Source organism: Rhinoraja longicauda, chromosome 9 (assembly GCF_053455715.1).
Source record: "Rhinoraja longicauda isolate Sanriku21f chromosome 9, sRhiLon1.1, whole genome shotgun sequence".
NCBI classification, from domain to species: domain Eukaryota; kingdom Metazoa; phylum Chordata; class Chondrichthyes; order Rajiformes; family Arhynchobatidae; genus Rhinoraja; species Rhinoraja longicauda.
Window position 1 is genome coordinate 30,352,264 of NC_135961.1, and position 26,940 is coordinate 30,379,203.

General features: G+C 38.2%; 1 protein-coding gene across 1 annotated transcript in view; it reads left to right on the plus strand.

Moving 5' to 3' along the window:
- The window catches only part of LOC144596566 (forkhead box protein N2-like), a 35,196-nt gene extending 20,388 nt beyond the window's left edge, over nucleotides 1-14,808 (plus strand). The window contains exons 4-8 of the mRNA XM_078405024.1: nucleotides 3,595-3,722; nucleotides 7,091-7,155; nucleotides 9,539-9,607; nucleotides 11,751-11,865; nucleotides 12,434-14,808. Of these exons, the coding sequence (XP_078261150.1) occupies nucleotides 3,595-3,722; nucleotides 7,091-7,155; nucleotides 9,539-9,607; nucleotides 11,751-11,865; nucleotides 12,434-12,821 (765 nt within the window). The 3' untranslated portion in view covers nucleotides 12,822-14,808. The remainder of the gene's footprint in view (nucleotides 1-3,594; nucleotides 3,723-7,090; nucleotides 7,156-9,538; nucleotides 9,608-11,750; nucleotides 11,866-12,433) is intronic.
- The last annotated feature ends 12,132 nt before the right edge of the window (nucleotides 14,809-26,940 follow it).

Genomic DNA, 26,940 nt, shown 5'->3' on the forward strand with positions numbered 1-26,940 from the left:
GTGTATTTCCAGCACTTCCTGTTTTTATTTCTTACAATTGATTTTTTTTTTGTGTAAATTTTTTTTGAACAGCTTTTATAAAATTCACTGTGAATCAAAGACTGATTCGTTTCAGGAGAAGGAAAATGCAACTGGAAATTGAAAAATAAAATATGGGGTGGCCAAAAGTCTAGGTAGGCTGTGTGATTACTTATGAAGGAGGGAATGGTTATTTATGGACAGGAAGGATTTGGAGAGTTATGGGGCGAAAGACCTGCTTCCACACTGTATCATTCTATTACTCTATTTGGCAGTTCTTCAATGTCACAGTATAAATGCTTGAACTTCCTTCCCAATCGCACTGTAGGAGTACCTTCACCAGAAGGATCATAGCGGTTAAAGAAGGTGGCTCACACCGCCTTCTCAAGGGCATTTGGTGGATCAGCAATAAATTCTGGCATTGGCAGTGTCATCCTGAAAATGACTGAAAAAAAACATGGTGAGCTATTTTCAAAGAGTATCTCCAGGATTATTGTGATAATTTATTTCAGATAATTGGACAATTTAGTGGAGTTAGCTAGGGCACACATTTTGTCCAGGACACTGGCGACAACTTCCCTCCTCTTCAAAATAATACCATTGCATCTTCAACACCCATCCCAGAAACCAAACAAGACTTAAGTTTAATGTCTCATCTGAAAGATGACTTCTTCGACAGTGCAACAGTCTCATAGCCAGTGTGGAGATTTGGAGTACGAACATTAGTCCTGGTGATTTTGACATTGACTGAACCATGTCAGAACAGGGCAATGAAAAATAAATTTGCACTGTCCAAAGTATTTTGCACATAAAGCTACTCTTGAAATAGTCATCCTTATTAGGACATAAACTATTATTTTCTTATGGCATAGCTGACTGTGGCATTGCTGATGGTGAGATTCCATTCCCACACTACACTTGTTCACACACACACATGTACATTCACTGTCTTGGTCATATTTGAAGAATAGCACAGGAAGATAAAGCTGTTGCACACTTCGGATATCACTAAGCTTGCAAGTTTGTTGAAATTAATAAACAAGTAACAGTTTTACTTTACCGAAATAAAAAAATGATTCCAGTATTTCAATGATCTTTAATTGGAAAAGCTATTCATTAGGATTGTGCTTGTTTGCCTTATTTCCAATTACTTCCCTTCAACAGTGCTGTGCTGCTTCCAAAAGTGTTTCACACATGCCTTTATTTTTGGCTAAAGTCGGTCATTATTGAATCATTGCCTATTCATGATTCAAGCAATTAATTACAGCGGATCAGTGGTGCAGTTGGTAGAGCTGTTGCCTCACAGTGCCAGAGACCAGGGTTCTACCCTGACCTTGGATGCTGTCAGTGTGGAGTTTGCACATTCTCCCTGTGACTGCATGGATTTATTCTGGGTGCTCCTGTGTCCTCCTACATCCCACATGTGGGTTGGTAGGTTAATTGGCCTCCATAGCGTGTGCAGGGAGAGGATACGAAAGTGGGAGAATATGGAACTAGTGTGAATGGATGATTAATGGACAGCATGGACTTGGTGGGCCAAAGAGTTTGTTTCCGCGCTGTCTCTTTCAATCAATTCAGTTTATCTTCTGTCGCAATTATGACGTCACACCTAATTTGAGCATTATACCAGTGTGCCTGCCAACAATCTGACACTGAACTAAAGAAATACATCAGTGTCTGATTAGCAGACAGGATTTCTACTTTCCAGTTTGGGTAAAAAAAAAAGCAGAACTCAGCAGGTCAAGCAACCTCTCTGAATAGAAAAATAGGGTCTCTGTTTCAAGTCTTTAACGTAGTTCCAGTAAAGGGTCTTTGACCTGAAGAGTGAGCTTTTTCTGCTTTTATATCAGATTTCCAGCATCTAGTTTTTTGATGTTCAGGTAATTTGGAGCATTTTTCTACAATCTCCTGTTTCCTTATAATTTTCAATAACTTGGACCAATACAAACAGACGCAGCGTGCAATGTTAAATTTTTTCTTATCCAGTATGTAAAAATCTCAAGATGAGGAACTGTGCCCAGATGTGGGAAGTAAACATGGAGTAACATATCTTGGCAATGGCTATCATGATGAAATAACAGTTGAGAAAGATGTCTATAAGAGAAAAATCAAACTAACCGATTAGAATAAAGTTAATTTGATGGGGATGGGAATGGAACCAGATATATAAGATAGGAAATATTTGTTTTAAGTGGCAAAGAGTGAAGAGAATACATAGATAAAATTAAAAGACAAAGTCTGAAGGCACGTTATGATGGATAAAACCCAAGTGAATAAATCAAGTGACGTAGGACATTGTGGGAAGGGAGGGGAAGAAATTCCCCTATATGCATCTTTAGTCACAGAAAAGGTATGGTAAGACTAGAGGTGGCTGTGACGTTCCTTAATTTAAGGTGCAAGGACAAGCCAGGGATGTACAGGCCGGTGAATAAAACATTTGTGTTGGGAAGTTACTGGAGAGAATTTTGAGGTACAGGATCTACCTACATTTGGAGGGCAAAAACTGATTAGTCAGTATGCCTTTATGCATGGGAAATATTCTCCCTTGAATTTGAGCTTTTTTGAAGAGGTGACCAAGAGGATTTACAAGGGTAGGGTGACAGATTCTGTCCACGTGGACTTTAGCATGCTGTGTGACAAGGTCCCACATGGTAAAGCGGTCTGGAAAGTTCTTTGAAAATTAGTAAAACAGATTAATAAGGCTGCACAAAAAGTAAATGCATAGTTGGGTTTCTTTCTTAAGGGACACATAAATGTTAAACCTGCATTGACACTTGGATAAATTACACTGAGTACTTGGTATATGGTCAAGATAATGCCAATTTTGAAAGACTTGATGAGGCGATGCATTGAGTGAATACAAACTAGAGAAAAAACATCTAAGTTGGGGACTTCAATTGGAACTTATTTTTCAAAGAATTATTAGAATGCCTTATCACATGGAGGAGCGAATGCAGCCATAACATCAACACATTTAAGGGACAACAAAATGATTCAGGGAAGAAAGGGATATCTGATTAGACAAAGTAGAGCTGGGAGAAGCTCTTGGAGCCAAATGGCCTATGGTGTACCTTGATGCTGTGAAATAAAATTAAAGTACGTAAGGCTGTTTAAAAAATATATATCTCAAGCCAACCATAAGTTTGTTAAGGAAAAATTATTATCACTTATTAAAGCCATTTTGGAACTTTCTGAATATTTGGGAGTATCAGGTGTTGCATAGGTCAGCTTTCAATAAACTTATTTGTGGAGCAGTTAACATTTTCAGGTGTAAGAAAATAACTGCAGATGCTGGTACAAATCGAAGGTATTTATTCACAAAATGCTGGAGTAACTCAATTCAAAACACTTTCAGAAGAGGAATAGATTTAAAGACCAGTATTATTGGTAAGGAAATAACTGACTTGAGTGACTGAAATAAAGCGATGAGTTGCATTAAGTACAGTGTTAACAGACCATGTTGAAATTTGGTCCATTAACCTGTTTTCTTTTGTTTTGTTCTAGATTGTAGCTGGTGGTTGGTGTTTAACTGTGTGTAAATGAAATAATCTGCTCTTTGTCATTTGTCTCTGATAGCCTGTTGGGAAAGGCTCACTGTGGTGTGTAGACCCACAGTACAGGCCCAACCTCATCCAAGCTCTAATGAAGACTCCATATTATTCAACGATGCAAATCTTCTGCACACCACCAGCCTCTCCTCCAAGGTATGTATCAGTTCTCTCAACCTACTTGAGGTTTTTATAACCTACACAACTATGACAATAATTCTATCTTTTTAACATAATCATTATAACTCCTCATTAAACTTGTCTCTAAATGTACTTATAAAGATGTAACTGAAATACACCATGAACCCATACAGATAAGACCAATCTCTACGTTCTCCAGATGTTGATACTTTATTTGTGTCATTAGTGGTTATTACTGATCCAAAGCCTGTTACTTTTCTATGGGATGTTAAGTTGTGGATGGGTGGGGGTTTGGGGGTTAACAAATATCCACAACAACTGTGATGAGGGTGAGGGGAGGCACTTAGTAGTCCATGTTTCTGGAGTGTAATAAGGTAACCTCATTTATGCAACTTGAACGTGCTCTGAAGTGATTTGCTGCCACAGCTTCAAAGTAAACTGGGATATTAATATTCATAGAATAATGTACATTCACATTGTTTATTTATTGTTGAAAAATAAGGAATGAATGTAGTTGTCAATTCCACTTCGCCATGACACAAAAATAACAATAAATAAGCCAGTTGTAATGTTACTATGGGAACTAATCATATGAGTGACAGACTGCTTTTTACTCTTATCTGAAAGATGGACCCAGTAAGACGTCAGTGATTGCCATTTATAAATGTAGAAGTTTTGCAGTATTTTATTTCCACTAAGAAGCATTGGCCATTGTCATTTAAAACTTAGAACTATTTATCATCACTCCTGCTCTAGATGAGGACATGAAGGTATTATGTGTGGACAACGTGGACTTGTTAAGCTATTGTGCAGCTCAGTCTGTATGTGCATAAGCTACATTATAAATTTTTGCCCTGGAGGGATCTGAGAAACCTCTTTGTTTGAATTTATCATTATCAATTGGTATCAGAGATACCAATACCAAAATCAGAGATACCAGAGATACAGAACTTTAATAAACATATTTTCTGCTGTTATTCTGTTATTTTTTCAAGCAATATGAAAGAATAATGGATGTCAGTGGGTGACCTTGCATTTATAATACTTGGGGTATGTTTACAGAAAAGCTAAGCTCACTTTAGAGCAGCTAAAATTATATTATGAGCAAGTCAATTGGACTTTGCAGTTCAGGGAATTACACCAAATCCAGCTATGTCCATTTCTGTACAATAGAAGCAAATGTTCTTTTAAAAAACTGTTCTTATTTGATTCCAGTTTAATATCGGGATGACCTGGTGGTTTGATCATGCCAGCATGTTATATGGTATTCCTCATTTTGAGTAATATAATATTCAAGAATGATAAAATCTGACTAGAAATGAACATTAACTAAAAATAGTGTAAGAAAATAACTGCAGATGCTGGTACAAATCAAAGGTATTTATTCACAAAATGCTGGAGTAACTCAGCAGGTCAGGCAGCATCTCAGGAGAGAAGGAATGGGTGACATTTCGGGTCTCGAGTTACTACAGCATGAGTAGTTGAGTAGCACTCACAACCTGCTGAGTTATTCCAGCATTTTGTGAATAATTAACTAAAAATAGACTATCAATAAAACTTGCCAATTTACAACTTTTATATTTCGTAAGTTCTTAAGTTATAGGAACAGAATTAGACTATTTGGCCCATCGAGTCTACTCCGCCATTCAATCATGGCTGATCTCTATCTTTCCCTCTCAACTCCATTCTCCTGTCTTCTTGCCATAACCCCTGATACTTATACAAATCAATAATCTATCAATCTCTGCCTTAAAAATATCCACAGCCTCCACAGCCATCTATGGCAATGAATTCCACAGATTCATTACCCTCTGACTAAAGAAATTCCTCCTCATCTTTCTAAAGGTATGTCCTTTTATTCTGAGGCTATGGCCTCTGGTCCTAGTGGAAACATCCTCTCCACATCAACTCTATCCAGACCTTTCATTATTTGGTAAGTTTGAGGTGACCTCTCATCCTAATCTCCAGCGAGTACAGGCCCTGTGCCATCAAACGCTGATGTTAATCATTCCTGAGATCATTCTCATAAACCTCCTCTGGACCCTTTCCAACACCTGCACATCCTTCCTTAGATGTGGGGCCCAAAACCGTTCACATTGCTCCAAATGCGGTCTGACCAGTGTTTTATAAAGCCTCAGCATTACAAATCTGTTTTTAAATTCTAGTAATCTCGAAATAAATGCTAGCATTTCTATCTATCCCCTCACAATTTACATTTGGACAGTTCTGGGAAAGTGGCACCTTGAGTGCACTACTAATCTATTTTCTAGTTCTAGTTTTTCATGAATGCTTCCTTCTGCTACTTTGGCAGGGTCTTTCCATTGGTTACATGTCACGCTTACACTTGCATTTAAACATTAAGCATCGTCACCTTACCAGATAAACAAAAGGCCTGGGTGCTCACAAGACTTTATGATATTATAGTTCAGCGCTTTCAGAATTTGGAGGTGTAGGATACGAGAATTATATACTTATGGGCTGGAATTTGTAACTGATGTCGTACCTTTTGAGGGACTATATTTTAGACTAGAGATACAGCATGGAAACAGGTCTTTTGGACCACCTAGTCCGCGCCGAACAGCGATCACCCCATACACTAGCACTAGCCTTCCAACCAGGGTCAATTAACCTATAAACCTGTATGTCTATGGAGTGTGAGAGGAAACTGGAGCACCTGGAGAAAACCCATGCGGTCACAGGGAGAACGACATACAAACTCCGTACAGTCAGCACCTGCAGTCAATATTGAACCCGGGTCTCTGGCGCTGTAAGGCAGCAACTCTACCGCTGCGCTACTGTGCCGCCTAACAAGCCGCATAATTTGCAGGATGAATCCAGTCACTTTTACTACTTCTTGAACACCCTCCAGATATCTCTCAAAAGCATTGATAATGGGTTTACGGCAGTCAACTTTTGACTGTAATCAATTTGGGGGGGGGGGGGGGGTGGAGTTTGCAAGAGTTATTATAAGAAAAAAATGTTACCAAGCACCAAGAATAAATGTTCGGATAAGAATTTATGTTTAAACAGCCTTTGTTAAGAAAGACTATGGAAGAAGTGTTGCCTGGATACTTTTTTACAAACCGACCTGTTTGACAAGTTTAATTTTTGGTCACACTGTTTACTAAATTGCATACTGAGTAATGAAATTGCTCACTGCAAAATGAAAGTTGTTTTTTTGTAATCACAGTAGACATAGGCTGCTTGTTTGTTAATATCAAATGTGCAAATAATTGGATTTGTAATTCTTCTCTGTCCAAATAACCTGACAATTATTTTAACCTAGCTTCATAGATAGGGAATAGCACTTGTGAAACAATATTAAAGTGGGTCAACATCTTTAGCAAATGACTATTTCAAATGTGTAATTGTGTTTCTTGTAGTGCATCACCACCTCCTCACCACCTCACATCAACATCGCCACAGCTCCGAGACAGCCTACAGAAAAGTGAGTTCAGTTTTCTTTTCTTAAGCGTATTTATTTAGAAATTGTGAATACATGGATAAACTAAAATTGTGTAAACTCATAACTTATGCCATTGTTAATTTCTTGGCAATAACACCTTGACCTGTGAAAAACAGTCTGACTAAAATATGGCCACTATTGCTGTTTTATTTTGAGACAATAAAAATCCTGCTTTTTCTCCCCTCACCCACTGGGCTGAAAATACAATCCACTCAATAAGCTCAACACCATCCAGGACAAAACAGCCCAGTTGAATGATACTATCTACTGTAAATATTTTTCTCCTTTATCACTGCTGTGTTGTGGCTGCAATGCCTGCCATCTACCAAATGCACTGCAGTTACTCGCTCAAGCTACTAGTATAAGAAAATAACATCATCTCCATATTCCCCTTCAAGATGGGCATCATCCCGAATTGGAAAGACAACATGGAACATAGAAAAGTACAGCACTGGAACATGCCTTTTTGACCACAATATCCTCCCCCTCCAGGCATTCACCACCTTCTGTGCATATATATTTTTTAAACATGCCCCACATGTCGCCTTTAAACTTTGCCCCTCTCATCTTAAAACTATGTCCTCTAGTATTTGATTTTTCCATCCAGGGAGGAAAAAAAGTTCTGACTCTTTACCCCATCTATGTCTCTCATAATTGTATATACTTCCACCATGTCTCCCCATAAACTTTGGCATTCCAAAGAAAACAATCCAAGTCTGCACCCTTTCCAAAGTCTACACATCCTTCCTGCAATGGGGCAGCCAGAAGTGTACCAATACTCCAAGTTGTCATTGCGTCTAAATCAATTAAGATCTTACTCAGCTGCATTCTACATAATGACTCAAAAATATGACTTGCCACCACTTCTCAAGGTGATTCGCGATGGATAATAAATGCTGGTCTTGCCAGTAACACCCACATCGCAGAAAATGTATAAATAAAAGTACTTAACCCTGCAGTAGAGAGGAGACATTAGCCAGAATTACAAGTTTTAAAACATTTCTATCCAGCCATTTTTGTTTGAATTGTGCCAATACTGGATAAGGAAGTCAGGTCAGGCTTTGATTAACCATACTGGCACAGTAATTAACATGAATGTCATTTAAAGGATGCCTTGGATGGTTGTATATATCCTCCAGGGAAAATAAATCTAATTTACAGCAGCCTGCTTGAATTCTGTTCCCCAATTCAATCAATGGTCAGCCAATGTTTGTTGCTGCTACTTTCTGCCTTACCAGTTCCATCTAGATGTACTTTCTAGCATCCAATTGCTCATCATTTCATCGTTTAAATGTCTGTTTTTCATGTGCATCTTAGTGGTGCTATTGTTGACGAGAGAATCAACATACTAAGAAACTAAGAGTGCTGGAGTAGCTCTGTGGGTCAGGCGGCATCTCAGGAGTACATGGATGCTGCCTGAACCACTGAGCTACTCCAGCACTCTGTCGTCTTTTGTAAACCAGCATCTGCAGTTCCTTGTTTCCACAACATACCAAGCCCAAATTATTTGTACCACACACACATGCACAAACACATGGAATTTCCAATTAATTTCTGATTCCTAGTACCATCCACCTCCACCAACCCTTTCCTTATCCTAGAATACGACAGCTAATTGTTGCAACCCGACTTTTCTCCAGCTGCGATCAGTCATCTCATTGTGGAATGGAATCAAACTTTCAACATTCAATGCTGAAGATTTATCTTGCTCTTTTATCAACTAATCCAAGGAAGAAAATTATTTAAGCCTTTTAAGTTAGTTCACATCAATATCTTGCCTGTTTTACAAATGGTATTGCAATTCCAGAGGTGGGAACTGTTATAGTTAATTTATCATGAGAATTGTCCAGCTAAAGCTTGGCATGTGCACAGATGTGATGATATCAGGAGCATAAAGGAGGTGTGCTTTTAAATCTGTATTGATCTGAAATTAGCTGGAGCTGTACTTGTTTTCAGAAATTACCAGAGACTGGGTCAAAAACAGAGAATTCTTATTCTGTCTCAGATTTCATTTTGCACTTTTACTGCAAGGAAGCTGGATTCTTTATATTTTTTTCATTGCTGGCAGTGCTGTTGTTGTGTCTAGAATATCCACGCCTATGCTTGTAACTATGACTACCAAACCCTAACACTATAATTGGCTTTTGGCAGCTGATTTAAAATCTGGCCAGTTATAATTGGTTGTTCATAATTTATATCATTACACTCTCCGGAGAATTGAACTCTTAAGTTATTGACTGACGAGTGAAGAGACAAGGATTCTTGTTTTATTTGGTCGGTTTTGTATGCCTCTGCCGGACTAGATTAGCTATGTAACTTATGATTAATCTAAATTCATTTGTTTACACTTAATTTTTTTTCATAGGTTCTGATATTGATGCTGCCACTGCTATGATGTTGCTGAATTCTTCTCCAGAACAAAGACTTCCTCAGTGTAAGCTGCCTTTTATATTTCCCTATTCTTCATCAATAAATTGGTTTAATAAGCCTATAGTATCTATTTCTGGGGTCAGATTGAGGACATTTATTTAAAAATTGGCTGATTATCACTAAAATAAACAAGGCAAGTATTTCAAAAGGTGCTTCTTGTACTCCATCTCCAAAGCTACTGAATCCAAGAGAAGTTTAGAATGTACAACTGCCAACCACGACTGGATGAACTCTATAAATGAACTAAAACCTTACATGTCCCACACTTTAAAATATTTACCTATCTTACTTGTAAAAGATGCAACATGAAATGTCTCAGCTATATATTTTTGAATAACCAGCTCTGCATATTTCTCCTTATGATTCTTCCCACTTTCTTAGTGATAATTTCAAATTTATCCAACTTTGTCCACAGGGTATTCCTGACTAGTCATGGTTTCGGTCACCCAAATAGGGTTTTACCTGTAAGCATTAAGTCAGAACCACACAAAATAAAATTTACATAGGCGCAATCAACACAGGCAAGTACATTTCATGTATATATTCAGTTAAACAAACAGCATCAGCTTGAAATGCACATGCATTCAGGAATTTTGAGAGATGACAAAGCTACCAATTGTTCTGGCCTTGTACATCTGTTTGAGATATCAGTAAAGATTTGTAAATGTTTTTATTAACTTAAATAATCAGCAGCCTAAACGCTCGGCGTTCAGGTACAAGTCTAGACGATGATTATTGGCTTCATTAATCTTAAAATAATTGGTGGAGAGATTAGAGCGCACTTGAAATTTTTTTTGTTGCTGTTTGGAGTCTGGAACTCAAAGCCTGAAACCATGGTTTCTGCATTTCCCATGATCACATATAAAAACGATTAGTACATGACACATAATCTGCAGAAATTCAAATTTGCCATTTTTTACGGGGCAACGATGTGCATTCTTATATAAATGGTAAAACATACATTTTCTTTCTGGGTGATTTTGTGGGGGGGAAGAGTGCCTTCTGGCACCACAACCTCCCCACGCATGACAGGATTCCACTTTATCGAGATTGAAGATTACCTTAAGAAATTTGACAAAACTAAGAATCAACAAAGAAATTAGGTACAAATAGCTTATTTTCTGGTATTGTCCTGCAGCAATAAAGATTGGAAAAATGTAAATCTATATATTACTAAAACTCTCATCTTGTTTGTGTTTGTGGATATATTTGTTCTCGAAATACAGCCAAAACGGTACACGTTAGCACGCCAATTTTAGGCCCACCCTACTCACCATTGTCTTGCGGTTCAAATGGATGTTATATTTTAAAAGCTTTTCACTTTTTTAACTTTATAAATCACTTTTTAAACTTTAATAAATCCCTTTTCCACTTGCACTGCCCGTCAGCCGTGTTCGACATCACACTGGGAACCCAATGGGTCCGCGTGTTCGACCTCACCATGGGAATCCAACGCGTCCGCGCCTACGCAGTAGAGGCCCATTGATCTGATACTTGCGTAAGATGGCCGGCGGATCTGTGCGTGTACAGAACAAACGGGGCCGCGCCTGCGCAGTTGGGGCCCGTTGATCTAATACTTACATAAGATGGCCGATGAATCCGCGCGTGCGCTGTTGGGGGAGGGTTGCTGCTCGGAGGGGGGGGACTCGCCCGAGTTATGGGAGTGGCGGCCAATCGGGCGGGGGGGGGGGGTTGAGGAGAGCTCTCCTGCTGCTGGTCGCCCGGGGACGAGGTGAGTGGCTCCCTCTCCCCTTTCCTCTCCCCCCTCGCTCGCCCCCGGGGGAGAGTCCCCCGCCAGCAAAAGGTCCACGGGTCTTCAGTTAGGGGAGGGTTGCTGGGCCCGCAGGAGAGGTTTAGACCCAACAGGGGTTGCCGGGCCTGCACGGAGGATTGCCAGGCCTGCAGGAGAGGTTTGGACCCAACTGTCCACGCCCGGCTAGTAATATACTAAGAAATGTTCTCCCATTCTTGTAATATTAACTTGTATTCCAATAAAACAATAAATTCCTCTACCACTCTTAAAATAACTTAATTAAATAAATAAAGGAAACTGCATTATGCAACTTGCATGATGTGTAAAAGCTACTCTTTTTCTTCCGTTCAGCTTCTGTAAGTACTGATCAATTCTTGCACTTTTATTTTGACAGGTAATTCATCCCAGCAACACAGTCCATTGCTAAGCAGAAAACGTAGTCACAAACGTGCATTTTCAAAGCATGCCCCAATCACAGTGAAAATGCCTGAAACCACAATCAGAACAAGGTAAAGCAATGTTTAGTTTCTTGTTACACAGTCACTGAATTTCAATAATTGGGTGTGAACATGATAGATATTTACTGAGCTTGGAGAATTTTTTCAGAGTGAAATTACCTTTGAGAAACAGACACACCAAGCAAGAGGGTCTTGGATCTCAGCACTAGCCTGCAGGTATTCAGCTGAGCTCAGCCAGGCCCGCAGCAGCCACATGTGACATAAGCATTTAAAGAGAGGAGTACAATCTGTAAAATGGGCTGTAGATTATATCCTATTTAAGAAAGTGAATTTCTTCACAAGAGTAAATTAGAAATTAAGTTATAACCTATTTTGGGTTTTATTCCTAAATTACTTTACTGGTAAGAATGCTATCAAAGGGTTTTAAAATTTTTAATAAGGGAAGGTATATCCTGCTCTGAAATCTCATTGAATGCTATTTACAATTTTGTAGATCGTCCTCGGGTATGTACTGCAAATAATAGATTCCAGAACAAGTTTGGGGTTGTTTTTATGCTCTTTTTTAAAAAAATTACCATGTTTACAGCACTCATTAAAATTTTACTTTTATGAATTTTAGAGAAAATGTGGAAGCTTCTCCATTACAGAAAGCTAGCAAAAGTCTATCTGGCTTACCTGTCATCAACAGTGATCCAAAGGAAGATCACAATTACAGTGCAAATGGAACGATATCTCTTCGCAGTGAATCAAGGTCTAGTGTTTCATCCTTCTCCTCGGTGGAAGAAGTCTATGAATTTATTCCAAAAGCTAGCCGTCAGGGAAGTGATGGAAGTGAGGGCTTCCATAGCGATGAAGAGTCTGAAGGGGATGACCTGTTAGGTGCCAGTGCCTCTAATGTGTTGCAATCAGCTGGGAATAGCTGCAGAGCAATGCAACATGAAGTTGATGAAGAACTGAAGGAAGCTGCTGGTTCACTTTTGCATCTTGCTGGATTCTTTAGTCAGTGAACCAGGAAAAAATGAACATGAGAAACATTGTGCAAAATAGCCGGTCTCCTTTTCACGTCTCCCATTGTGCGTCAATGTGGCAATATTCTTCAAAGGGATCCTCTCAAAAGGAACATAAAAGCCATACAAAGACAGAGGTGTTTGTCCTGCATAAACTGCCATATGTTTGCACCTATTCTGAAAATGAGCAGCTCTTTTTGGATTTGTATCAATGTTTTAAATATGAACATCTTAAAGATCTATTGATTTCTACAAGTCCACAACACATGCAATTGATCAGTCTGCACATCAAAGTAGGTGTTCAAACTTTCATTGGTTAACATAACTAGGTGCAAATTAAGATTTTTTTTAGGAAAAAATGAATATGGTTGGAGAGGGGTGGTGGGGCTTTGCAATATTTTAGACATCTTGGAAATTGTAAACAGTATTTTCCCAAACTAGCATGTTGGTAAAGATACTTAAAAGTTAACCATCTCTCACATTTTTCCCTTTTATCAAATATGCTTATTTTGGTTCCCAGTGAACACTGAATTGCTGCCGGTGGCACATCACAGCTAAATAACCCTAGATTCAAGAGGAAATACATAAACCTTTCTAAGGTGCTGGCTTCTCTGACACAAGCAGCCATCATTCATCACCATTCTTCGTGCTTAGGTTAACTCAACTAGCCATATGGCTGTAAGGGATATCACAGCAAGGTTTAGTTCTTACCGATAGACACATTATCATACATGTTTTCTATCATGCAATGCTGTGTGTTGGAAGGCGGTTAAATATGTTCTCTGTGTACAGCATTTATGATATCTCTTGGCTGCTGCCCAGGCTGCAATTGGATAAATTAATGAAGATTGTGATGTTGCTGCACTTTACAATGGAACAAAGTTGAGATTGCTATGCAGTTTATTATAATCCTTTTTAGAAAATATTATGACTTGTAGTCATGCTTCCATGATCTTGTTGGACTATTAATGGGAGAACTATTAATGGGAGAAGATTGGCTGTATGTTTTAAATTGTTTAAACTCAAATCTCAGTTGGATTTGTTAAACTGATGCACACCTGGGAGCCATATGATAGCATAACCCTGGAGTGACTCTATCAAAAGATATTACTGTATCGGTCACATCAAAGAGGGTTAGATTACCTTTATGTAGTAAGCAAGCAATACCTCTTGCTGTGTAATTTAGAATTAAAATCGGCATGCAATGCAAAAGTAATACTACCAATTTTTAAAATAAGAAAAAAAATTATTAGAAAATTGATATACATGTTATTGAATCCTAAAATTCTAATGCTTATGGTAAAGATTCATGACGTCATCTAAATCTACTGACCAGAGGGGGGCCTTGTAATTCATTCAAATGCGCTTGTTAATTTTTCTTCTTAATTAATGTTCTTCGTTTGAAAATGTTATTTATGTTTTGCACCACAACATAACAGACAGAGTTGGTCAACTGTAAGATATTAGCCTTTACTGATCCCTGAAATAGTGTGAAATAATTAGAATTACCAGAGATTTTCATCTTCACCGCAACAGGAAGCCGCAAATACAAAATCAATTTGCTACAAAACATTTGTACTACGTTGGGACTGTACTATTTTGTGCAAATTTTAACTTGTCCTCTATTTAGATTGTTGATCATGTCTCAAGATATGCAATACTTCGGATATGGTGTTGTCTGAACTTTCTTTAATGTGCACAATATTCAATAAGTCCTACTAAATGAACATTTTTTGTGGTTGTATGTTATTGGGAGACTGAGATTGGTGTAGGAGGAACAGCTGACAGATTACTAATTCACCTTGTCTGGGAGCTCATTTTGGAGCATATATTATGATTTTTATTGAGCTCCATTCTTGTGAGAGTTTTACAGAGTTACGCATTGATAATGTGCTACAGCTGAAGTAGAATCTTAAGAAAAATATAATAATGTAAATCCAACCTTTTTTGATATTCTTATTTGTCAAGGAGAAGGGTTTTAATTTAATCCACTGTCTCTCGGGGGGGAAATGGTGGGAGGGAGGGGGAAGGAAGGGAAACATTAAATTGTAGCCTGCTTCATCACCATCCCATGCCATTCGAATCTGACTTGCATTTCTTCTGCATAATTCCATAATACCCAAATTAATTGTGTTGCTCACTGAAGCAGATGAAGGGCTCGTAAGCTTATGCTAACCGATGTTAACTTTGGTTTGATGGAAATGTACTGCAACTTTCTAATCTTGTGATTCAGATGAATAGCTGTCAGGTGGATCAACAGACCTTCCAAGATAAGTCATAGTTGTTCCTTTATGATATAAAGAGGAGTGAAATATTCTTCGGAACATCTGGGTTTTGTTGCCCTGTACTCAATTTCCCAACTTTCCCAGAACCTATTTGCTATGATTTGCCTTTTGCTGACAAGCCAACCTTTGCTGCCAGACACTGGCATTTTGCCGAATTAAGTTTCATTGTATCTGCCAAGTAGTTTGTACTTTTGCCCATTTCAGATTGACAGAAGAGGCACACGTTTTAAATAAAAAATGGGCATGTGAATGTATTTTGCAGTTTCTTTCCCCTGAAAATTGAATGGGAATTAAAATTGATCTTAAAGTAACATTGTAGATCCACTTTATAGAATTGCTCTGGTTAGACATACAAGTTAATATTTTTAAAAGAGAATATAAAATGGCAGAAGCGTTCAGCAAATCAGAGATCATCTGAGGCCAGGGTCACTTGAAGCAAAAAATTAAAACTACTGCACTCTACAAATGGTCACCAACCTGCTGAATATTTCTATAATTTTCTGTTTTATTTCAGATTTAAAAAAAATCTAGATGCTGGAATTCTAATGAGTTAACATTTCAAACCACTGATCTTCCATCAGCACTTTGTATTTCAATTTTTCAACATACGCAAAATTTTCTGTCTCCTTACTTGATGAGTTTGTTGCCATTGGTTAACTTTTTTGTTATCCACTAATATTTTTAAGCTGACACATCAGGTCTCTCTTAGGAAGAATTGCATTCGAACTGATGTACATGGAGAGCTTTTCTAAAATTGTAGCATTTAATTTTGGATTTTTGGACGTTGGTGAATTAAATGTGTACTTAACAATCTACTGTTTTGTGTAAATATAGAATACTGTCCTGTGGGGACCATTTATTTTCAAGTTTATTTTTCCATATTTTCTGACCCTGTATATTTTGGATATCAGAAGATTTTTATTTTTGGGGAGGTTGTAAATGGGATAGTATGAATATGATTTTTTAAAGTTTTTTTGTTAAAAAGACCACAGGCCAACTGCCACAAAATAATTACCTTTCCTTTGGTCTTGTAGCAATATGTGATTTCTAGTACAATTACCATGCTATTTCCAAATACTGAAGAAGAATAATAACCTTCCTAATGTTCTTTTTTAAAAAAAGATGTTCAATATTATTTTTCCCTCATGTGGTTCTGTCCTGAAAAAGGTTAAGCATCTGAAATCTATAAGATCAGTTAAATGATGGTTCATAGGCAATGAAAGTGATGGGGTTTTTTTTCATATTGCATTGTATGTAAAATTGCATGATGTATTCAAGGTGTTCAGTAAGAGATATTTCTTGTGGTAAACTGGCATATCTTAATTGTTCAGTTTTCATAAAGAAATCCCCAGGGAGACAAATTGTATGTTTCTAAAAATTCATCTTTGGTTAGTAGAGCTAAGCATAAGCAAGAATATCAGCTTCAGGCTACAGTCTCCCCTGCATATTCAGTTCCTTTTATGGAGTACACCTACTTACTGATATTCTTTCATGTGTTTAGTGCTGTGACCAAATACTATTTGTTTTTTTCCCTCTACAGATAATACTGATGGATATGTCCAGTTTACTATTTGATAATATTGTCCAGGGGCACATTTTGTGACTTTAAGATATGCTGGACTGCTTGATTTTCATTTCCATATTTTTCCTGAGTCAAGTTGAGGTTTCCAGCAACTTTGGTAGAGTTTGGAGGCCAAGCACCCTGAGAGATTTTATATCCCATTTGATGGGAAGGAGAGGAGAGCATTTTAAAAAAATGTTTGAACTAGTTGGCAGCATAGACTTAAAACATTCTCCCCTGATCACATTGATTGAATAAGGCCTATGCAAATACACAGGCTGAGGTTATGTAAGCATATAGCTACAAAATTCATTAACTTATTTTCTTATGATAACAACATTGTAATATGTGTCACAATTTCTTTCTCGTTTTTATGTGAATATGTTTAGTGAAATAATTTGCTAAATTCTTCACTACCCCAGCATCCTAAAATATCCATTTATTAACAAGAAACATTTAAGTTTGAAAGATTATTATGTTCACATTTTTCCATTCCTTTTGTGTATGGGTCAATATCCCTTTAAAAGGAAAATAGTGAATAATTATATAAAGTTATTTTCATAATACAATATAGTAACTGCGTTTTTCCAAGCTCCAAGTGTAATTAAAATAAACATTTTGGATACTCAGTGGGCCAGGCAGCATCGGCAGAGAAGAAGTTTTAGTTTCAATAACCTTTCAATAGAACTAGGTAACAATTTTCTTAAAGTTTCGTTTGGCTCTGTAGTCCAGACAACACCAGCAAAACTTACTAATCAATGTTCCTCTCTTTCTCAGCTGTTGTACAAATAAACAGTAGATGTGCTCCATTTCTTACTGCACCGTCTTTCGGTGAATGCCTCCTTGCCAAAGTTTGAGAAGTATATATTTTTATTTTCCGTTGGCCCTTTTAACGAATGTACATTGTGTTCATGATGGGGTGGACCTTCTCACTACAAATCTTGAATACTTTTGGTTGCCAAGTTTGGGCTATGCTGAAATTGAATCAATTAACAGAATACAATTTTTCACCATGCAGATATTTGGTGGGGCACCTAGTTACAGTTTGCCAGCTAAAAAACAACTATGTATATAATTGCTATTGGATACCTAAATGTGGCCTCCTGCATGGATTTTTTTAACGTCATAACTTTTCCCCCTACAGCATTCTTCAATGTACATTAGTTATACAGAGCTATAAAATACTGTTCATAAACAAAACATTACCATGAAAAAATGATTAAAATGGCTGCCACAACAAATAAAATGGCTGTCAGTTCAACAACATTAAAGATGATGTTTGTTTACGTGCCTTTGTTACCTGCTGAACAATTTGAAATCTTCTAAATGAGCTATTTATCAATTAAAAACTATTATTTGATTTGTTGTCTCAATGTTTACTTCCTATAAATGTTTATCGGCAGGATCGTTTGAGAACAGGGCAAATACACATTTCCCTCTCTGAATGGGACTTCATGCATTGTATTGCACTGGCTAGCTATTCTTGTACTTTGCCTGAAGAAAGACAATTTGACGATTGAAATTAAGGCCATCATTTCTGGACTCTAGTTATTTTGAATAGTAACTACACCAACTGATTCAGAGGAAAGGTGAGAAGGAGCAGGAATTTTGTTTGTCCACCACTCTCCAATGTCATTAATTACTTGGATACAGCTTCACGGGCATTAATGCTGTATTTGATGCTGCCAGTACCCAATGTGCACATTGCTGTAGAATAATACTAGCATGAACTGGGAAAATGAAACACAGTTGATTTCTTTATCTTCCATAGAACAGTCATGCTGAGGCAGGTGCAGCATTCCTCTGCGATCCCAGCTGAAATTGGTTCATTCAGCACTGACTAGCTGCATTCGTGAGTCACTGGAGCAGCAACAGATGAATGTTACTTACCAGATGTTCCCTTCACAGGAACAAGTTATTTTTGTAACTAATTTCAATCATGATCCACTTCAGAACAACACAAAAGATTTAAACTTGATTCTTCCACACTGCAGTGCATATCAATGTTTTTATATTGCATCTCTGGACAGAGGCAGATTACCATCTGGTTGGGAATTTGCAGAAATTGCTTGCATGCAAGGTAGAACTAGTTTGTTCCTAAACCAACATTGTGATTACTGTTGTCCTTCAAAGCTATTGTAGTAAATGGAGCACCCTATTTGGATGTCTGCAATTGGCAAAATAAAAATAGGTATGGACTGAGTATGGCACAGCTGTCATACAAAACATCGGCTTGCCACAAGTTATTTCCTGACCTCTGATGTATTGTTTAATTTCCACCATGGTGGGAAATGATTCTCTTATTTAAAATTTGTATTTTTTTAAATCCCTTTTTATCAATATTCCCTACCTTTACATAAGACGGCAGTTCAAACTAGGGTGAAAATCTGTGTGAATCAGCAGCAGGAGTCATTGCTATGTGAAGAGATGATATGATTGACCCTTAATAAAAACAGACACAACAACTTTACAACTTAAGACCCTGGACACTAATTGGGGATGAACCATTGCACTCACGCAGGTGAATTTCAAAGGTGATTGAAACCCTACCCATTCTATATTTTGCCCTGGGATGTTCAGTTATTAAATATGGAGCTTTTGTACTTCCTTTTGAAATGATTTAACATTTTAAATTCTCTAAATGAAGACTAATTTCCCAGAAAATGGGAAGCAATGTCTGGGTTTTTTTTAAGCTTTGATTGCTTGAGTGTATGTGTTTTTGTTGTGCTGGATGAGATTTACTGTACAACCGCTCTACTCTCTAACAAACGTTACTCTCTAACAAACGATAAATGATACAACCACATTGGGACAAATTTAGTACATTTTGCATTGTCATTTCAGAGAACAAAATCTGCAAAAGTTGATGTTTACAGGAGTATCATACTGCCATATTTGAAAGCCATTGTCTTTGTTTAACTTTAACATTTTATTCATCAAGCTGTTTTTGGCTTAAGCTGACATTATGTGAGTTATGTTATTCTATTTTGTTGAATATTGCATGCAGTAAAATTGAATGGTACTCTGGTAGCTGTAAGATAATGAAACACTTTTTTTTTTAAAGCTAACAGTGAAAGGATTGAGAACTTGAAATTCAGTGAAATAACAAAACAATTATATGGATGTAAAATGTTGCTTTTCCAATATTTCCTATCCTTCTACTTTGTAACCAAAAATACATGCTTAACATTTAATATGCCAACCTAACTGGTTTGTTTTTCATAAATCAGTAAACAATTGTTTATAATAATGGGGGTAAGGAAGGATACATTTGACTTCCTGCATTAGAAATTTTGTGATAATTGCCTTGTGCCTACACAATCTAATATAATTTTACTAAAAACTTTTGCCAATCTGATTCTTAAGGTTGTTTTGGAAACTATGTTTTAAAATTTGTTTAATTATACCACACAAAATATGTACGTTACCCTATGTTGTTAATGTTTATTTTCACCAAAGATACACAAATTGCATTTGTATGGAATTACAAATAAATATTTTTTGTTTGCACGTTTCTGGTTATGTTCATTCTTTCCTAAATTTCTGCACGTGAACTATCTATTTTATAGAGGCATAGTCACAGAGTTATACAGCACAGAAACAGGCCCTTCAGCACAACTTGTCCACGCAGACCAAGATGCCTCATCTAGGTTTGTCCTATTTGCCCATGTTTGGCCTATATTCCTCTGAAGCTTTTTATCTATGTACCTATCAAAATGTTTTTTACATTTTTGTATCATTGTACCTACCTTAGCTACTTGTTCTGGCAGATCGTTCAATATATACACCATCTGTGTGGAAAAGAGACCCCGTCAAGTTCCTAATAAATCTTTCCCCTCTCACCTAACCCTGTAGTTCTTGATTTCCCTACCCTGGAAAAAGACTCTGCATTCACCCTATCATTATCCCTCATGATTTTATACACCTCTATATGATCGCCCCTCAGTCTCCTGCACACCAAGGAATATAGTCTTCGCCTCCCCGATTTCTCCCTATACCTTACTTAGGGCCTCAAATCCTGGCAACATCCTCATAACTTTTCTTTGTACCCTTAATGGAATAGCTTAATGGAATCTTCCCTATAGTAGGGTGACCAAAGCTGAACACAATGCTCCAAGTGCTGCCTCACAAACATGTTCACCAATTATGTTTGATTACATCTGCACCATCCCTTTACCTTAGATCTGCTTCACGGTCTGCTGTTGCATCACAGAAGTATTACTGGGATTTCTGATAGCAGCTTCATTGAATTATTGTCCAACTTTAAACAGTATAGCTTGCAGAGTAGGCTCAATTTTCTCTTACAATTTTACTTATAATTTTCACATCTATAAATTAAGATTTTTTTTCTCCACTGATCTTGAAAATCTTAAATTATCCAAGCATTATGATGTGAAAGAGGCTGGCGAGCCACTCCCATATCTTCCTCCATTACACTTGAGGAGTGTGAAGATTATGAATTGCTGTTTTGACAAATTTTACATGTTTTCTAATTTGAGGCATGATTAAAGTTCTATAGGGAGTTCAAGAAATGTTTACCCTTTGCAACAAAGTAATCAGGAACAACTTAATTCTTGAATTCCCCCCGCCCCACAATTAAAATCGTAACAGCTCCTGACAGTGCAAATGAACGACACTGTTGGAACCTTAGGGCACTACAGGAAAGAGGAAAATAAGGTCAGATAATTATTTGTATATTTCTTGATGATATTTCATTAGCCATTAATCTTTTGACATTTATTGATATATTTGGCTATCTTCAGTACAGTGCTGTGTCTAACTTAAACATACTTCTTCAGCTGGCCTTTATTTTAATGTTTAATTCTTGATTTTGCATGTAAATATACAGATGGAGAATATGATTAAGTAGATAACTCGTTGTGATGACTTGCAATATTAACTTTTTCCACAGATGCTGTTTAATGTTCTGTGAGTTCCAACTGTTCCTGATTTTTCTGATTTTGTGCATCTGCAATATTTTGCTTCTGATTATAAACACAAGATACTGAATTACCTCCTGAGTAATGTTACTCTGGATTGACACAAAATGCTGGAGTAACTGAGCGGGACAGGCAGCATCTCTGGAGGGAAGGAACGTCACCCATTCCTTCTCTCCAGAGATGCTGCCTGTCCCGCTCAAAATGCTGGAGTAAAAGCAATTTGTCCCTATCTTCGGTTTAAATCAGCATCTGCAATTCCTTCCTAAACATAATGTTACTCTGGATTTAAAGTGAAAGATATCATTACTGACTATCTCTTCTATAATGGAAGCTTCACAAAACAAGTTGGTTTATGTGGATTAGCAATTAAAATTCATAAAACATGCAGGAAAAAAAATTCTGCAAAACAGCTGTCCAATTTCAGTTCTGATGCAGATAATACAAGGGCTGAATAACCTAATAATGCAAGGAAACAGTGTTGGTCATATAAAAATTGTGAGACTGCATGCCTTAATTTTACTATTCAATTTTTAATTAATTGAAACCTTGTTTGCGAAGCTTTGGAAATTTTGACAGGTAAAACCAGAAGACTGGATTCATGACAGAAGTGCCCCAATTTTCTGTTTTGGTCTGGGTCAAGTTAGATTCGAGTTTACTGTCAAACCTGCATTTGACCTATAGCCCTCTTAGCCTTTCCTATCTACGCACCTGTCCAAATTTCTTTAAATGTCTGAAAAAGTAGAAGTGCATGTGCACTGCCTCATGATCACACCTATGTGATGGGCCCAAGAAAGGTAATCTGAGATGTTAATACCCAGGAATTTGAAGCTGCAAACTATCTCCACTGTTGGCCCACAAATGAAATCTCATGTGTGTGGTCTCCTGACTTCCTCTTTCTGAAGTTAACGAGTAGTTCCTTGGCCTTGTTAGCATTGAGTGAGAGGTGGTTGTTGTGGCATCATTCCAGCTGTTGTTCTCTCTCTTTCCTGAAGGCTGACTCATCACCACAGTGGTGTCGTCAGCAAATTTATAAATGCCATTGGAACCGTGCTAAGCTGCATAGTAGATGAATTTCTTCCTGCCCAAGTTTTACTCACACACAAGCCGATTTCACGCTGACCCACCATGCACCTTACCCTAATACTTTCTCCAAAATGTCAACTGGGTGACCTGCTGACCTTTCACTCCAATTAGAGTAGATTTCACAGATATCTGGATGATGTTTTGGGTATTGGGTATACAATTGATAGACAATTATCCTGTTAATCTGTTTGGTGGGAAACAACCACAGGAAAAACAAACAATTTAGGTTAATTTCTGTAGGATATCCAGGAATCCAAGTGTAAAGAAGTTGTATCTGTAAATCCACCTCCATAACTCCCATTCCCTTGGCCCCGAGTGAATTTCAGAAACATTTTTAACCACTGCTCATGCCGGCATGTCAAATGAGACTGCAGCATTATTACTGATCCTTCCTCGTCCACACAACCACAATTGTAATTAGAGTGCCATCAAGTGGTTCATCCTTACGTTACAGATCATATTAACCTCTGAGCTTATATTGAGTGCACAGTCATCAGCAAAGAGGAAGTCCCTTAAAGTGGTTTGGTTTTGGCTAAGAGTCTCCTTAGGTTAAAAGAGCACCATCAGTCTTGTATCTAAGGTGACTTCCATCTTCTTTATTAGTGCAGAAAACATTGCAAAGTACATCATACTAAAGGGCAAGCACACATCCTTCTTTCACATCACTGGTGACTAGGAATCGGTCTGAAGATTCCATTATTCTGTCCATCATACTGTTTGACATGCTTGCCTTCATTGGGAAGGGTACCGAGTACAAACGTTAGCACATCATGATGCAGCAGTACAAGTGAGACCACACTTGGGAGTACTGCATGCAGTTCTGGTTACCCAACTATAGGTAAGATGTTATTAAGTTGCAAGGGGTGCAAAAAGCGTTTTACCATGATGTTACCGGGGCTTGCAGGTTTGTTATAGAGAGAGGCTGGATGGGCTGCAACTTTTTCCTTTGGGGTGTAGGTGAGTGACCTTTTGAAGTGTAGAAGATCAGGGGGGACTTGGATAAAATGAACACCCAATCTTTTTCCCCCAAGTAGAGAGTTCTTAAACTAGAGGGCATGGGCTTAACGTGAGAGGGGAGAGATTTAAGAAAGACCTCAGGGGCAACTTTTTCACTCAGGGTGGAACTTATCTGGAATGAATTGGTGGAGAAAGCTATAGACGCAGATGCAAGGATGACATTTAAAAGCCATTCGGACAGATATATGGATAGGAAGGGTTTATAGGGATATGGGCCAAATGTAGGAAAATGAAACTAGCTTAGAATGCTAAATTGGTCAGCATGCTCAAGGTAAGCTGAAGGTAAGCTTAAGGGCCTGTTTCCCATACTGTATGACTTTATGACTGTATAAAGTTGCTGGACAATTGCAATCAACTTTTCATGGCAGCCATACTTTGTTTGGACAAGATTGCCAGTGCCTTTGGCAACTTTCGCTTCACAATTAGCACAAAGAAAATATGGTAGGCTGCTCTGGAAGGTTAGATCGCATGGGATCCAAGGAGTGAAAACTGAATGGATAGCAATTTGCTTCCATGGAAGGAAGCAGAGGGTGATGGTGGAAGCTTGAAAGGATTCAGAAAAGATTTACAAGGAATGTTGCCAGGACTAGAGGGTGTGAGCTCTAGGGAGAGGTTGAGTAGGCTGGGTCTCTATTCCATGGAGCGCAGGAGGATGAGGGGAGATCTTATAGAGGTATACAAAATCATGAGAGGAATAGATCGGATATATGCACAGAGTCTTTTGCCCAGACTAGGGGAATCGAGGACCAGAGGACATACAGTAGGTTAAAGATGAAGGGGAAAAGATTTAATAGGTATCTGAGGGGTAACTTTTTCACATAAAGGGTGGTGGGTGTATGGAACAAGCTGCCAGAGGAGGTAGTTGAGGCTGGGACTATCCCATCGTTTAAGAAACAATTAGACAGGTACATGGATAGGACAGGTTTGGAGGGATATGGACCAAGCACAGGCAAGTGGGACTAGTGTAGCTGGGACATTGTTGGCAGTGTGGGCGAGTTGGGCTGAAGGGCCTGTTTCCACACTATTACTCTATGACTCAATACATTATCTACAAACCTGCACCGAATACCTTGTATATAGAAGCAAACATCTTTGTGAATGGACAAAGATTTTCAGTAGTGGACAAGTTCATTTGGCAGCACTCTCTCAAAATCAATCAACATTGATGACAAAGTCAATAACAAGATAGCAAAATGCTAAGTGCTGGATAGGTCTCCAACTCCCCTACTCTCTTTTCACTCCCCCCCCCTCCCTCCCTCCCTCCCTCCCTCCCTCCATTCCATCAGTCTGAAGGGTCCCAACCTGAAATGTTGTCTGTCCATTCCCTCCATATATGCTACCTGTGACCCACTGACTTTCTCCAGCTCCGTGTTTTGCTCAAGCTTGCATCTGCAGTTCATTATGTCTCCACAGGGTAGCAAAATCTATCTCTGCTTTTGTAAGACTGAGAAGTGTGGGAAAGAAGAGAAATTTGTTTAAAAAACAAGGTGAAGGTGTATCTGCTTAACCACTTCCAATGACCTGTCTGCAGAATGCTTTGTATCAAGTGGGCAAGCCAAGTTTCCAGACACATTGATTCTGTCCCATTATTGAATGAATCACAGATAAGGGAGGCAGGACACGTTGAAACGAATGTCTGATGACAGAGTACCAAAGTAGTTACTTTATGGAGAGCTGACTGGAGGCAAACATTCACATGATGGACTGAGAAAGAGATTCAAAGACTCTTAGAACAAGAGCATCCTTGAAGAATTTCAATATTGACATATCCCACTGGGAACAACAAAAACAGTGTTTGCTCATAAGAGAAAGGTAGAATTGAAGAAGCAGAGAGGAAAAGCAAATCGCAAAAATCAGGAACTACTGATTCTACAGAATTCCTAAACCCCTGTCACTTGAGTGAAAAAAACATTTGAACCCAGAATGCTCTAATAGGCCGCATCCACATACATGAAGTAGATACTGTAAGGAGTTTGTACGTTCTCCCCGTGACCTGTGTGGGTTTTCTCCGAGATCTTCGGTTTCCTCCCACACTCCAAAGACGTACAGGTATGTAGGTTAATTGACTGGGTAAAATGTAAAAATTGTCCCTAGTGGGTGTAGGATAGTGTTAGTGTACGGGGATCGCTGGGCGGCACGGACTTGGAGGGCCAAAAGGCCTGTTTCCGGCTGTATATATATGATATGATATGATATGATAGAGTATTTCTCCCCATCCACATCCATCTCCTTAAATAAGGTAACAATTCTGAATCTATTATTTTTACCCTGGGAATTCCTTGCATCCACCTTCTCTCATCTACTCCTCATCACCATATCTTTTTCCTAAAACATCTTACTCCCATCTCTTTTTTCATTCCTTCCTTCATTCTATAATAATTCTAGTGTTCAGCTGAAATCATTTTGAATTTAAATGATTGATAACTAAAGTACAAAGATAAAGGGCTTTGGCCAGTGCATAAATACTAGTGGTTTTTACGCATAACCCGTAAAACTCAATGCAGGGTAATCTGCTGTGTTAATGGTCAGAATGGCAAGTTAGTATAAAAATGTTTCAAGTGTATATCACTGATTACAGGTCAAGCCAATGTAAAAAAAACAACTCAATTGAGTTGAAAAACAATAAAAATGATCCTTGCCAAAGATTTGGATTCAGGATTATTAAAAATTAATCAGCGATGGGTGGGCTCAAGGCCTTGAATGTTACAATGTCACTAACACTGATGCGACGCCAAGCAATGTAATACACTGAAATATAGTTGTGATTCCAGTATATCAAAGTTCATTATAAGGAGCTGCGAATAAATGTTGGAAAAAAATGAAATAAAAATAGATCTAAACGGCATATTACATACAATCCACACGGCCACAATAAAAGACAATTCTCTTTTACAAACTGCAAAAGATTTCTGAATTATATTTCTATTTTCATAATTTGTCCCACCTGTTGTATGCCTCCGGCACCTCTCAGAGTTGCAGTATTGCCGATCTTTATAATCGTCCGGTGATTAATTTAATACTTTCATCGGAAGTTTCGCGGTGTTTATCCCGAGACCATCAACTAAATACAAACTGGTTGCCATGACGATCCAGAGCCCCAGCGTCCCGGTCACGTGGGTTGCGGCGGGGGAGGGGGAACCGTCGCATCGCACGTGACCCAATTCCGGCGCGCGGACTGGTTGCCGTGGCGACGCCGTCCGACGGCTCATGTGGTTTACGTCAGCGCGCTTTGC